At 37.1% G+C, this 16,234-nt stretch overlaps 1 protein-coding gene across 15 annotated transcripts in view; it reads left to right on the top strand.

The window, feature by feature from the left end:
* Nucleotides 1–15,978, top strand: part of LOC114651997 (teneurin-3) — an 898,351-nt gene extending 882,373 nt beyond the window's left edge. For all 15 annotated transcript variants that reach the window (XM_028802134.2, XM_051927721.1, XM_051927718.1 and 12 more), the window contains 3 exons: nt 307–1,918; nt 7,193–7,323; nt 14,188–15,978. In XM_028802134.2, coding sequence (XP_028657967.1) covers nt 307–1,918; nt 7,193–7,323; nt 14,188–14,943 — 2,499 coding nt within the window. In that variant the 3' untranslated portion in view covers nt 14,944–15,978. The remainder of the gene's footprint in view (nt 1–306; nt 1,919–7,192; nt 7,324–14,187) is intronic.
* Nucleotides 15,979–16,234: the final 256 nt, after the last annotated feature.

Raw genomic sequence — 16,234 nt, 5'->3', positions numbered from 1 at the left:
CAGTTCCTCCTGTCACACAGCAAATTGTTTAATTACCTGCTGTTTTGCTAAGTGAATTTGACAGTAAATGGAGCCTACCTTATAATACAAGTACCAGCATATTATGAATCCAGAGCTAATAATTGCAAAACCCTTTAGAATTATGCATCCAAGTACATTAAATGGGGCAGCAGTAAAGACTTGTAGGTCAAGGATAACTCAATTAAAAAAGGAAATCATTGCTGAAATAGAATGTTAATACCTGTTGTCATGCAATTTGCATTTTAATGCCCAAATGTATAATTATTCCATCTTCTTCCTTTTTAGTCAATGGTGCTATTGCTTCACAGTCAACGGCAGTACATCTTTGATTATGATTTATTGGATCATTTGTCTGCCATAACAATGCCAAGTGTTGCCCGCCATACTATGCAGACTATTCGGTCAATTGGGTATTATCGCAATATTTACAACCCTCCAGAAAGCAATGCCTCTGTTATTGTGGACTACAGTGAAGATGGTCAATTAATGCAAGTTGCTCACTTGGGAACTGGAAGAAGAGTTTTGTATAAATACAGAAGGCAAACTAAGATCTCTGAAATTTTGTATGACAGCACCCGAGTCAGCTTTACCTATGACGAGACCGCAGGTGTTCTTAAAACTGTAAACCTACAGAGTGAAGGATTTATTTGCACAATCAGATACAGACAAATAGGTCCTCTGATTGACAGACAGATATTTCGATTCAGTGAAGATGGAATGGTTAATGCTCGGTTTGATTATAGCTATGACAACAGTTTCCGAGTGACCAGCATGCAGGGTGTAATAAATGAAACCCCTCTTCCAATTGACCTCTACCAATTTGACGATATTTCTGGTAAGGTTGAACAATTTGGTAAGTTTGGAGTCATCTATTACGACATCAACCAAATAATTTCAACTGCTGTCATGACATACACCAAACATTTTGACTTTCATGGCCGCATCAAAGAAATCCAGTATGAAATTTTTAGATCACAAATGTACTGGCTGACAATACAGTATGACAACATGGGCCGAGTCACCAAAAGAGAAATCAAAATTGGACCATTTGCCAATACCACCAGATATGGTTATGAATATGATGTTGATGGACAACTACAAACTGTTTACCTGAATGATAAGATTATGTGGCGGTACAATTATGACTTAAATGGAAATCTCCACTTGCTTAATCCCAGTAATAGTGCACGCCTCACACCACTACGATATGATTTACGTGATAGGATTACTCGTCTTGGAGATGTACAATATCGACTGGATGAAGATGGTTTTCTTCGTCAAAGAGGAGCTGAGATATTTGAGTACAACTCCAAAGGCCTCCTTGTTCGTGTTTATAGCAAAGGCAATGGTTGGACAGTACAATATCGTTATGATGGCCTAGGGAGAAGAGTTTCAGCAAGGACTAGTCTAGGACAGCATCTTCAGTTCTTTTATTCTGACCTCAACTACCCAACAAGAATAACTCATGTCTATAATCATTCTAGTTCTGAGATCACATCCTTATACTATGACCTTCAAGGTCATCTTTTTGCTATGGAGATCAGCAGTGGAGAGGAGTTCTATATCGCTTGTGACAATACTGGTACACCATTGGCTGTTTTTAGCAGCAATGGTTTAATGCTGAAACATGTTCAATACACTGCCTATGGAGAGATTTACTTTGACTCTAACCCTGACTTTCAGCTTGTAATAGGATTTCATGGTGGTCTATATGATCCTCTGACCAAGCTAATCCATTTTGGTGAAAGAGACTATGACATTCTTGCAGGCCGATGGACCATTCCCGATATTACTATCTGGAAAAAAATGGGCAAAGATCCTGCTCCTTTTAACCTTTACATGTTTCGCAACAATAATCCAGTCAGCAGAATCCATGACATAAAAGAGTATGTTACAGGTAGGATGAAATTTACACACTATTTGTAAATTTGATGAAAATGTTTTATTCTTTCCTGTACTACTACATTAGAACTGCAGGAATAAAAATATATATAAAGTGATACTTAAGTAATAAAATGAAATCGTGATAGTCAAAGTTTAACTTAATTCATAAATAAAAGTTTACTGTGTATCGTTTTATTTTGTTAGGTCTTTATTAAAAAGAATAAGTTGTTTGTCTCAGTGTAATCACAGGTATTATATTTATGTGTATTTTACATTTGTACAAGACAACTTTATTTAAATACAGTGGATATAAAAAGTCTACACATCAAGATCACAGATTTTGTGTAATACAAAATGAAACCCAAGAGAAATCCTGTTAGAACTTATCCTACCTTAATTGCAAAATTGCAATCTATACAAAGAAGTTGAAAACAATTCAGAAAACGTTTAGTAAAAAGGAAAAGAATTAATCATACATACACCTGGTTGTATTACTTTGCACGCTCTTTAATAATCAAGGATGTGGCTTGCATGCAGAATCAACAAATCACACCATGTCTCATCTCAGATAGTAGTTAGTATGCACCTGACCATCAATTAACACTAGAATTACCAGAGCCTACGAAGAAACTCGTATATCCGGCCCACCTTAAGTCGCTTCTTAAATCCATTCACACCTCTCCGCCAGCATCCTTTGTCCTCTAAATGTGCTGATAAGACACAAGCTGCCAGCAGCCGGCTATTCCATCCCCCCACCGACTTAGAACATGAGCGAAGTTTTCCCAGCTCACGCCTTGATTGATTATGTGGGAGTGAAGTGGAGTTCTACAGTGGAAATAAGAGATCATTATTCTAAAGTAATCTGTGTAAACACATTGTTAAAACAGAAACTTTGTCATATTTTAGTAATAAATGTTACAAAATGTAGTAGGCATAAACTATAGAATGTGTAAAGCCCGAGTTCCAAAGATCAAATAAACACTTTCACAAAAGCTTCAAGGACAATACAACAGCCTCTGTGGCGTAGCGCATTAAGATTTGCCTCTTAGAACACAACAGCTCTGCCGCCTCTCAGACCCGAGTTCGATTCCCCGCTAAGGATAAAATGTTGCTTTTTTTTTTTTTTTTTTTAACCTCAAACGGACATAAAATTTATAAATTGGTATGCACTGTCAGTTAATGAGATCGTTATATTTTCATGTGGGATGCTCCTTTTAAAATATTTTTTTAACAATTGAGACTGCAATTAACAGGAACAACTGTCCTTATAACTGTTATTTTTAAGATCCATAACACACAGACAGACGAGCACTGCGTAATAAGGAGACAGACAGGCAGAGATATATAAATAAACAGGGAAGGCACATGTACTGAAAGAAAAAAAAGATCAACGTGCGTTGTTCCTGTAGCAATGAATGAGCTCACGTGCTCTAACATCACCCCTCCCCCCATCTGACTCTCTAAGTAACAACAACGCACGTTGATCTTTTTTTTTCTTTCAGTACATGTGCCTTCCCTGTTTATTTATATATATCTGCCTGTCTGTCTCCCTATTACGCAGTGCTCGTCTGTCTGTGTGTTATGGATCTTAAAAGTAACAGTTATAAGGACAGTTGTTCCTGTTAATTGCAGTCTCAATTGTTAAAAAAATATTTTAAAAGGAGCATCCCACATGAAAATATAACGATCTCATTAACTGACAGTGCATACCAATTTATAAATTTTATGTCCGTTTGAGGTTAAAAAGAAAAAAAAAAAAAAGCAACATTTTATCCCTAGCGGGGAATTGAACTCAGGTCTGAGAGGCGGCAGAGCTGTTGTGTTCTAAGAGGCAAATCTTAACGCACTACGCCACAGAGGCTGTTGTATTGTCCTTGAAGCTTTTGTGAAAGTGTTTATTTGATCTTTGGAACTCGGGCTTTACACATTCTATAGTTTATGCCTACTACATTTTGTAACATTTATTACTAAAATATGAAAAAGTTTCTGTTTTAACAATGTGTTTACACAGATTACTTTAGAAACGGAAGTCTTCCAAATAACGATCTATCATTTCCACTGTAAAACTCCACTTCACTCCCACATAATCAATCAAGGCGTGAGCTGGGAAAACTTCGCTCACGTTCTAAGTCGGTGGGGGGATGGAATAGCCGGCTGCTGGCATCTTGTCTTTTATCAGCACATTTAGAGGACAAAGGATGCTGGCGGAGAGGTGTGAACGGATTTAAGAAGCGATTTAAGGTGGGTCGGATATACGAGTTTTTTCGTAGGCTCTGGTAATTCTAGTGTTAAAGTGACCCTGATTGAGATAAAATCTGGCCGTTCCTGTGGGATTATTCTGATATCTTCTTGGTTTCAACATACTTCAAAAGCTATGGTCCACAAAGTGCTTCTAAAACATGAGCGAGATCACATCATTGAAATCTATTAATCAGGACAGGAGTACAAAAAAGTATCCAAAGCATTAAACATCCAATGGAGCACAGTGAAGTCAGTCCTCAACAAGCGGAGAAAATATGGGGCGGATTGATGAGAAGACAAGGAGAAAGCTGGTCAGGGAGACCACTAAAAGGCATATAGCAACATTAAAGTAGCACAGGATTTCATGGGAAGTACTGGTTGTTCCCTCCATGTAATAATAAATAATTAGGCAGTGTGGTGGCTCTGAGGCTAGGGATCTGCACTGGCAATCGGAAGGTTGCCGGTTCGAATCCCGTAAATGCCAAAAGGGGCTCTGCTCTGTTGGGCCCTTAAGCAAGGCCCTTAACCTGCAATTGCTGAGCGCTTTGAGTAGTGAGAAAAGCGCTATATAAATGCAAAGAATTATTATTATTATTAATTCTTTGCATTTATATAGCGCTTTTCTCACTACTCAAAGCGCTCAGCAATTGCAGGTTAAGGGCCTTGCTCAAGGGCCCAACAGAGCAGAGTCCCTATTGGCATTTACGGGATTCGAACCGGCAACCTTCCGATTGCCAGTGCAGATCCCTAGCCTCAGAGCCATGTAACAACAATCCGTCATATTTTTTATATATCTGGGTTGTGGGGTAGGGAAGCAGAATGAAAGCCTTTTCTCATAAAGAAAAACATTCAAGCCTGGCTAAAAGTTACAAAAAGGTATATGCAGTCTTCTACAACCATGTGGAAAAATATATTATGGTCTGATGAGACCAAGGTTGAACTATTTGACAATAATTCCAAAAGGTATGTTTGGCACAAAAATAACAGCACATCCTCAAAAGAATACCATACCCACAGTGAAGCATGGTGGAGGCAGCATTATACTTCGGGGCTGCTTTTTTTCAGCTAGAACTAGGGTATTAGTCAAGGTGGATGGAATCATGATTAGCTCCAAGTACAGTATCAGTCTATTTTAGCACAAAACCTTCAAGCTTCTGCTAGCTGAAGATAAAGAGGAACTTCACCTTTCAGCATGGCCATGACCAAAGCACATAGCAAATCAACACAGCAATGGCTTCATCAAAGAAGGATCAACATTATGGAATGGCCGAGCCAGAGCCCAGACTTCAATGCAATTGAAAATCTGTGGGATGACTGGAAGAAAACTGTGTACAGAAGATGCTCTCGTAATTTCACAGATCAGGAAATTTTTTGCAAGGAGGAGTGGGCAAAAATTGCTAAGTCCAGATGTGCCAAAACTGATAGACTCTTACCCAAAAGACTAAGTGCTGTAATAAAATCAAAACATGCTTCACCTAAGTATTAGTTTAGGGTTTGTGTATACCAATGCAATCACGTTTTTGTTTGATTTTCTTTTTCCACTAAACAGTTTCTGATTTGTTTTCACCTTTTTTGTATACATTGCTATTTTGCTATAAAGGTGGAATATATTCTGACAACATTTCTCTTGGTTTCATTTTTTTCATCACACAAAACCTACCATTTTGGCCAGGGGTGTTGTAGACTTTTTATGTGCACTGTAGATGCTACAGTATTTTTCAGTAATGTGAAATATATTAATATTGTAGTCAATAAAACCTTGCACATACACCCTTTTATGATCATCTTATCAAATAAATTATCTTTATCATCCTCTATTGGTTTACACTTTTATTACTTTCAAATATGTAAGAAACCATCTTAACGTTTGTTTTATCTTGGTAGAGTAATATGTTGCTCTACTTTCCCCTATTGTATTATTAATAAGTAGCCTTTGTCAAAATGCCTAATCTCACAGACTTACCACTGTTTATAAGGTATTATAGTATATAACTTATCCCCACCTTCCCTTCTATATCTATAACCTCAGGCAATTAGGTGTAGTAAAAAGACAAGCAGGAGTTAAGTTACACATAAAACAATGATAATGATAATATTCATAAATAATAACAATATGCAAAGTACATTTGAATATTGGCAACCATACAACGTGATTAAATGGTGATGTGTAGTTTCAGGCGGCACACAGACTTGTAGTGATTTAAAATGTCTCTAGTTAAGGCATCATTGGTGCTCAGCTTTCTTCAGAACAGGCCGCAAGTCTGTTCAAATATGGCTACCAAGCTGTTGTCTCCATTGTGTTGTCCTTTCAGTTCATCAGTTTGGTCTTCATGATCAGAGGTTAGTAAGAGAGATACTTTATCATATGTTGGTTAGTAAGAGAGAGATTGTGAGGTTAAACAAGTAAATTTATAGATTTTCTGTCCAACCCCTAGAGCCAACAGGACATCATGGTACTTAAAAGCTTCTGATCCAAGCCAATTCCAAACAGCCATACTTCAGACCAATGGGGGAAATAGAACATCTTAACACCTGCCCCCAAACCATATGTTAATGTAACCTGGTTTTCTTGCAGGGGTTGAAAAACTTTAGCAGAGAAATACTCGCCAAACTGGTTTAAGGCATATCTCCCCCCATCTCTGTCGTACAATTCAAAGAGACCCATTCCTAAGGGGGGGGTGGGGTGGGGGGGGGGGGGGCGGTATGGATAAACACTCAGTAATGTAACACTAAATTACATTGCTTTGCCTAAATTACAAATAAAGACATACAAAATATTTATCAAGTTATATGCAAAATCTCACATCACAACAACATTCTACAGCAAAAGAAAAACCACTAGCAACTGTTTTAAAACTATTCTTTCTCAGAAAAAAATCTTTTTACATTAAACCATTAATAGTGTGCAATGAGTTATAGTATGCCATACATCATTTAATCATAAGTATCACTTAAACAGTAAATGATAAATGCAATATTATTTTTAAAACGTTTTATTATTATACTTTCCATCTCATCAGACTTGACATTTTTTTCTCTTATGTAGATGTCAACAGCTGGTTGGTGACATTTGGATTCCATCTGCATAATGCAATTCCTGGATTTCCAGTTCCTAAATTTGATCTAACTGAACCTTCTTATGAACTTCAGAAGAGTCAACAGTGGGACGATTTACCTGTAAGACACATTTTCAACTTACAGGCACGGCCTTTCATAAAGTCCAATTGTTAATACTTCACAATGCAGGGAATGATTCAGCAGAACACACTGTACACTTCCATTACATTTAACATGCCTGTTAACAAGTTCACATTCTGCAGGGGGCAGAAGGATTTTAAATTCAAGTGTTTTAGTAAAAATGTTAGTTGCATGCTTGTTAGGATGGATGGATGAATGTATTTTTTATTTTTTAAATAAACAAAGCTGAAAATTAAAAAAAGGTAATTATTGTTTAATGGTTTAAGTGGTAGCTTTTCCATTTTAAGCAAGTTTAATTCTTCATTTATCCATCCATCCATTCATTCAATTTCAAATCTGCTCATATAAGTAACGGTCACAATTGCAGTAGTGAAATCCTACAAAAATCATCCCTACGAATGCTATTTTTGATTAAAATGAAATTTTGTAAATAATATGCTTTCTCTAGCACAAAACAGTAATGTTGACACTTTGTATTTTTACAGTTTTATGTCAAACTATGTTGATCACTTGAAATTATTTATCTCTTTTAACACTAGAATTACCAAAGCTTATGAGAAAACTCGTAAATCCGGCCCACCTTAAATCCACTCGCACATCTCCATTCAGTGTCTTTTGTCTTTTAAATGTGTCGATAATCCCAAGCAGCCTGCTATACCATCTCCCCCACCACTGGAGAAACTGCAAAAACCTCTCCCAACTGATGCCTTGTTTATCAGTGAGTCAGGTACCTAGGCGAAAAGAAAAATATCGCTATTCAGAACACATCCATGCTGGACATTGTATGTGCCCAAAAAAGAAGTCTAACTACATTCTCGTACCATTGCTTGCGTACTAAAGTGTCAGCAGGTATTTTTCGTGGCATTACACGTGTAATTTGTGAGCATGCATACAGAGGAAGTTCTGCAATCTACTTGTGACTTTACGCTATAGGAAGATAAGTAAATAAATCAAGATAAGTAACATTCGATCTGGCTTTTATATAAGTAACATAAATGCTTCTTATGTAAAGACCATCACAAAACATAATCACAAACAGGAGTTTGCACGATACGTCGGCGAGCTCTGTAAGCTGTGCTGTTTCTTTGAAGAACAGGTGATTGGCAGGATGATGCCAGACCGCGTCCTGTATCCAAACGGTGCCATCTTTCGCCTTTACGCCTGGTGCAGATGCGTTGTTCTTATATGTGAGTGGACGTTTCTTGCGGGGAGGGCTTCTGTTCTCTTTCTCCGATCTGAGTCCACCTTTGTTATAGCTCATCTTTATTTGAAAACAGCAGTGTCAGATCGGGGCAAGCGTGAACGCGACTGAGAGAATAAAACTGAACAAAAAAAAAAAAAAAACGCTAACCTTTACAAGTACCATACATTTACACCGTCTTTTATAGACTCAAATCAAATGTACGCTTTTATTGTATAATAGTAACAATAAGAACAGCTCACTACTCAAAACGTTTATTTTGGGACACGTTAAGACTCAAACCCAGGATCTTTTGAATAGAAGTCAGCAGCTCTAACCACTGTACTACCCAAGTAGTCAGGATAACCAGCAACACTAACCTGATTTTGGTTATAGTCTTGGGAAGAAAAGCGCATTTGTTCTGTTATACTTGTATCTTTTGTGAAAGTGCTTATTTGATATTTGGACTTCAGTCTTCACCAATTATACACTTCATGTCAAAATGTTGTGGTTAGTACTAAAACATGGAAAAAGTTTGTCTTTTAGATATGTGTTCAGTATTTCCTGTTATCCTACACTTACACAGATCTTTGTAGACACGGAACACACGTGAAATGCATATGTTTTGAATAACAATATTTTTTTTAGCCTAGGTACCTGACTCACTGATAAACAAGGTTTCAGTTGGGAGAGGTTTTTGCAGTTTATCCGGCAGTGGGGGGGATGGTATAGCAGGCTGCTTGCTGCTTGGGATTATCGACACATTTACAAGACAAAAGACGCATCCACGTCCAAGTGGATTTAAGGTGGGCCGGATTTACGAGTTTTCTCATAAACTTTGGTAATTCTAGTGTTAAGACATAGAATGGAAGCGTTCGGCACATTATATGTTCAAAGAAAAATTTACACTTGATGCAGAACTGAAAAGCTGAAGTTTTCTTAACTTTTTAGTGACTATGTATATAAAACATTACTTATTCAAAATTTTACATATAAGATGGCACAAAATGTGGTTTATGACCATTCAAACTGTACTAAACAACACTAAGATGATTTTTATGTTTGTGTTCATACAGTACATGAAGCTATTTTATGTGTGCAATAAACATTATTGCACTGATTTTTTTAAATCATTGCGTTAACTGTGAGGGGTTCTGGGGCCTCTGCTGCTTGCTATTCGGGCCCTGTATTTGCAGAGATAGAGTTGTATAGACAGGAAAATTCAAAATACAGTGGTGCCTTGACTTACGGGTTTAATTTGTTCCATGATGGAGCTTGTAACTCAAATTACTTGTACAGTGGAACCTCGGTTCACGAACGTCTCGGTACACATACAAATCGGTTTACGACCAAAATGTTCGCCAAACTTTTGCCTCGGTTCACGACCACACACTCGGTATACGAACAAGCCAGTTTCCCTTTCGGTTTGTACATGTTCAGTCTCTCCCTGTGCATTTCCTGTGCAGCGAGCAAGAGAGAGAGCGTGCGACACACACATACACACACAGGCAGCACGAGAGAGAGCTGGACGCATAAGGATTTTGTTTTCACTTCTGTTTACAGCGATTGGTTCGTAGCGTGCATTGTTGCAATGTTACTTTTCTTGGTGGTTTATTAAATTACAGATTTTTTTCAAATGTTCATTTTTTTCCCTGTGCTTAAAACTCATTATGGAAATCAGCTGTAAAATCTTTACAACTCTGTTCGATTACTGAGTGACTCTTAATAGTCTTCATTCCTACAAGCCCAAATGGTCAAATTCTAAATTTTGCAGGTGCGGCAAAAATTCGTACAGGATCCCCTGTCTAATAAGTTTCCTCGTCCATCCTTCAGTTTACCTAATCCCAATATAAAAATAATTGACTATTCCAATTTGATGAAGGAAAAATACCCTTTTTCTTAGCCTGTCATCACATTTAATCTAGAAGTGACTACACTTTAATTTCCCAGACTTTTGCTGTTGTTTCCTTATCCGAGCATAAATATGGTGTCATGATCATTCATTTTCTTTTCCTTTCACTTCTTTCTGCCAGAAACTGGCCTCCAAAACTAGACAAATTAATAATCAAATTATAGGTGATTCGTCATTTGTCTAGCTACATATAAAAGGTGCTAGCTATAATAGTGTGTCCTACAAAATTGTAATCCTTCTTTTTCTAATTTTATTTCTTTTCTAAAAAGTGTGGACTCAGTGACCAAACTAGGGAGACTTCGGTCAAAATGCTTCCACCTACTCCAAAAAAATTGATTCAGCAAATAATTTGACAAGTATGAAGTAATCCTTCAGACTGTAACTGACATTTTTTTCTGAACTTTTTGGCCAATTTGCAGTAAAACATCTTGCCCCATGCTTAAAAACAGCCATCCATACATTCATTCTAATTAGTCGTGTTTTATTCAGTACTGTCACAATGCACACAAAACTTTCCACCTCCTTGTAATTACTGATAGAGTTAAAGCTTGACACAGAGGAAGCTTCTGACCATATAACCTGGGCCTTTCTTGAGCTTCTTGCCCTTCATAAATTGGATCTAATCACTCTTAGTAATACTACTAGTATTACTTGGTAATAATAAAAAAACATCTCCAGCTATTGTGTTAATAATCTTTGTAAGAACAGAACCAAGATTGTTTGAACAACAGTCTGAACCAAAGACATTATTCAGAAACCATAGTCAAATTCTTTTCATGATTGTTACTAAACCTTGGTTTAATTGTTTTAGTTTTCCATAAGGTAACATACACTAAAATCATGGCACTTTAAAGTCATTGTCAAATCCTCTCAGAATCTTCAACAAATTAAACTTGTATTTTCTGTCTGTATGCAGTTATTTTTTTCCTTGATCCAAATCTTAGAAACAAGTTTATGCATTCCATCTTTTATATCTTTGGTGTGATCATATCATGTTTCGGGTGTCATTGTCATCAACAACATGGTGACACACGTAAAAAGAAATGCTGGCACATCCCACCGGAAATCCAAATAAAATGAGAAGTATGTTGATGTCATGGATAAAAAAACAGTAACATTTTCAAACAAAAAATGTAGCACTAATAAATAAAAATTCAAGCATGAAGTACAGTGGATCAGGACATTTTCAAGATTCTGTCAAAAAAAACAGCAGTAAGAAATTGAACACCATGAGACCTTTTGTAATGGGATTCTGACATCAGTGCACTAATGGAATTCTGCTTTTTCATGGTAACACCTCCTCAGAATGCCGCATATCCTTAATTAGTTTAGTTCTTATACAGTATGTGCTGATCATTGATGTTTCTGTCTACCACTGCAGTTTAAATATTATTCCTTTTCTCCTATTCTCCTGTTTTTCATTATCCATTACTATCATTACAATGAATATCATCCCCTGCTTCAATCTTGTCAGCTTCTTACTTCACCTTTTCCTTCCAGTTATAATTGTTTCTTTTGGAACACCTTACCAGACTTTGAATGGGGGTTGTACAGTCATTGAAACAACTTTCTAATTTTGGTTATGCTAGGTTATTAATTACAGCTTTTTTAAGAGACAGTACTATTATGTAATGATTAGCTGGTTATTGTTGATGCAAAGTATTCGCAATTATGATAGATGCCCTTATCTGTTATAGCATAGGGTATATGATGTTGTGAGATGGTAAAGATGTATGTTAAATCTGTGCATCAGGGCTGGGATCCTGTAGGATTCAACATACATTATGGCTACAGGACATTTTAACTCTCATACAGGCAAGAATTGCTCGTCAGCATTGGAAATTTAGGATCACAAAATGCCTATAATGAGCATTAAAACTCCAGCAAAAATTCTGGTGCTTTGAATATGAACCGAAACCATTATATTAAAAATATTCTCTCGACTACATATTAAGAATACCATTATACAGTAAAACCTCTTCCATCGCGGGGGTTGCGTTCCAGAGCCACCCGCAAAATAAGAAAATCCGCGAAGTAGAAACCATAGGGTCACAGATTTGCGCAGAAACACAGGAGGTTGTAGAGAGACAGGAACATTATTCAAACACTGCAAACAAACATTTGTCTCTTTTTCAAAAGTTTAAACTGTGCTCCATGACAAGACAGAGATGACAGTTCTGTCTCACAATTAAAAGAATGCAAACATATCTTCCTCTTCAAAGGAGTGCGCGTCAGGAGCACAGACTGTCAGAAACAGAGAGGAAAGCAAACAAATCAATAGGGCTGTTTGGCTTTTAAGTATGCGAAGCACCGCGGCACAAAGCTGTTGAAGGCGGCAGCTCACACCCCCTCCGTCAGGAGCAGGGAGAGAGAGAGAGAGACAGAGACAGAGAAAAACAAACAGTCAAAAATCAATACGTGCCCTTCGAGCTTTTAAGTATGCGAAGCACCATGCAGCATGTCACTTCAGGAAGCAGCTGCACAGAAGGTAGCAACGTGAAGATAATCTTTCAGCATTTTTAGACGAGCGTCTGTATCGTCTAGGTGTGCGAACAGCCCCCCTGCTCACACCCCCTACGTCAGGATCAGAGAAAGTCAGCGCAAGAGAGAGAGAGAGAGAGAGAGAAAAGTAAGTTGGGTAGCTTCTCAGCCATCTGCCAATAGCGTCCCTTGTATGAAATCAACTGGGCAAACCAACTGAGGAAGCATGTACCAGAAATTAAAAGACCCATTGTCTGCAGAAACCCGCGAAGCAGCGAAAAATCCGCGATATATATTTAAATATGCTTACATATAAAATCCGCGATAGAGTGAAGCCGCGAAAGGCGAAGCACAATATAGCGAGGGATCACTGTAATTCCATTATTTTTATTTCTGAATGCCAGATTCCTCAAAGTATATTGAGAAAAGTGGGACCAGCATATGTGCAGAGTATCCAATGTAGTACAGTAAAAAATGACGGGAAAGTTAGACATTTTTTTTTTGGTTCTTTATTTTGCTTTATACAATTTCTTGTATTAGGAATTTGTTAGTTTTCACATACCCCTTGGGGTCAGAACGCAGGGTCAGCCATTGTACAGCATCCCTGGAGCAATTACAGGTTAAGGGTCTTGCTCAAGGGCTCAGCAGAGTAGGATCAGGCAAGCAACTACTGTACTATAATACTAATTTTAAAAGCAGAAAAGATTCTATGCTTAAAGAAAGGAAGCTAGACTGCTGCTAATAATAATACATTTTATTTATATAGCATTTCCCATGCCCAAGGCGCTGCTAATGAACAATAATACATTGAGATATGTTAAGTATTACTTTGGAATGCTCTTAAAGTCTGCTTAGCTGATTCCATAAATGAAGCTTTTATATAATGCATTGTATATAACATTATAAAATTGTAAATGTGTGCTATACAATAGGAAGAGTTTCTGCAAAGGAAAGCATTTTTATACACTAAGAATGTTCATAAATATTACTCACAGTACATAGTGTTATTATAGTGATCGAACTTACATATTTTAATAAACAAGTAAAGGTTATCTTTTTGCAGTCAATTCTAAAATGTTCCTTTATGGTGTGTTGACACAAATGAGATCCATTCATTGTAGATACTGTATGCTAAGCTAAGGTAGCTACTGGGGTGTTTGTTTTTGTAAAGAATAATGCATTAAATTATATTCAGAAGCAGATTTTAAGTAAAGAAATAGGAAGTGTTTAACACAATCTAATTTTAAAGTGTCTTTCTCTTTCCCTGCAGTCCATTTCTGGAGTACAGCAAGAAGTTGTAAGACAAGCAAAAGCTTTCTTGTCATTCGGAAAGATGCCAGAAATTCAGATCAGCAGGCACCGATCCAGCAGGGAAAAGTCATGGCTTTGGTTTGCAACAGTCAAATCCCTCATTGGGAAAGGGGTTATGCTGGCCGTCAGTCAGGGGAGAGTGGTGACCAACGTGCTCAACATTGCCAATGAGGACTGCATCAAAGTGGCAGCTGTTCTAAATAATGCCTTTTATCTGGAGAACTTGCATTTCATCATTGAGGGAAAAGACACTCACTATTTTATCAAAACCAGCTCACCAGAAATTGACCTTGGCACACTACGGCTGACAAGTGGACGCAAAACTCTAGAGAATGGTATTAACGTCACAGTCTCTCAGTCCACCACTGTAGTAAATGGCAGGACTCGCAGGTTTGCAGATGTGGAAATGCAGTACGGAGCCCTGGCTTTGCACATACGCTATGGTATGACTCTGGATGAGGAGAAAGCCCGAATACTAGAGCAAGCCAGACAGAGAGCTCTTTCTAGTGCTTGGGCAAGGGAGCAACAAAGGGTGCGAGATGGCGAGGAGGGTGCCAGATTATGGACAGAAGGAGAAAAGAGGCAGCTGTTAAGTGCTGGAAAAGTACAAGGCTATGATGGGTACTATGTACTCTCAGTAGAGCAATACCCTGAGTTAGCAGACAGTGCTAACAACATTCAATTTCTAAGACAAAGTGAAATAGGAAAGAGGTAACAAACTGTTCATTAACGGCTGCCAAAGAGACTGCCTATGGCTGTTTCTCTCTGGGGAGACAGAGCTAAGTGTTACTGCATCTAGCTACAACTGAGCAAATGTTGGAACATAACTACTACTTAGGCCTTAACAAGGCCATGACACAGATTTATCACTGCAGCACAACCTTGATGGACTCTATGAATGAAGAGCCAAGGAGAAAAGTGGTAGTTAATAAAAACAAAAACTTTTTTTTTTTTTTTTATTATTGACCTTTAAAAGGTGATCTGCTTTAAAAAAAAAAAAAAAAAAAATGTGTTTACATATGCATATCACTGCACTCCGATGGACAAACATGGGAAAAAAAGGCCTATTGGTTTTCTTATAGACAATGTCTATAGCCAGATGTTTGTTTTCCTTCTGAATGGTTGACCTTTGCTTATTTAAGAATAGTCTTGCTTTTATTAGGAACTGACATCTCAGTTTCAAGCCAAAACTGGGAAAGTATTGCTGTTAATATATCAAACTGCTTCTACTGTGCTGCTTTTCGAAAAGGACATTGCCATCAGTGATATGTTAATGAAATGAAGTTTATCATTGATTTTATAATGAAATGGTTTGCCTTGAAGAAGAAAAAAGAAAAAAAAATTTTAAAAAAGACAAATTAGTCATGATAAAAGCAAAGGAAAACCTAGACTTTTGTAAATTATGTGACGAGTTGTTTATGGATTTTTTTACATGAATTCCAAATAACTGTTCATCAAATATTAGTCTCAGAGGAGTTAATTTATGTAAAGTGTTTATACATTAAAATAAAATCTTCAAAAAAAAAAAAAATCACTGCTATATTTTGGATGTGTGAGTAGACTGGAGAGCTTTTGCACAGACATGATTTTTAAAATCTAGTCCTTCGTTTTACAGCAGTATGGGTGCCTACCACACATCATTAGCATACTTTTCAAAGGCTGTGTGAAAAAAAAAATAGACCTGTACATTTGAGGAATAATAATGAATGTTATTTTATGTGAACAAACCAATAAACTAACTGTTCCATTATGTTTATTAGTCATTTTCCCCACCTTGAATAATAACCTTTGATAAAGAGTCTTAACTAAAATATACGGGCTATAAATACACACATACTCACACACACACACACATATTATATATATATATATATATATATATATATATATATATAATATATTGTAAATCCATCCATCAATTTTTCAATCCCTACCTTTTTTTTTTTTTTTAACAAGGTTATGTGCAGGTTGTGCATTCTGCAGCACAAATGGCAACATGGCAGGAA

The sequence above is a fragment of the Erpetoichthys calabaricus genome, chromosome 5 (genome assembly GCF_900747795.2).
Source record: "Erpetoichthys calabaricus chromosome 5, fErpCal1.3, whole genome shotgun sequence".
NCBI classification, from domain to species: Eukaryota; Metazoa; Chordata; class Cladistia; order Polypteriformes; family Polypteridae; genus Erpetoichthys; species Erpetoichthys calabaricus.
This window is presented reverse-complemented; position numbering and strand designations above follow the sequence as displayed.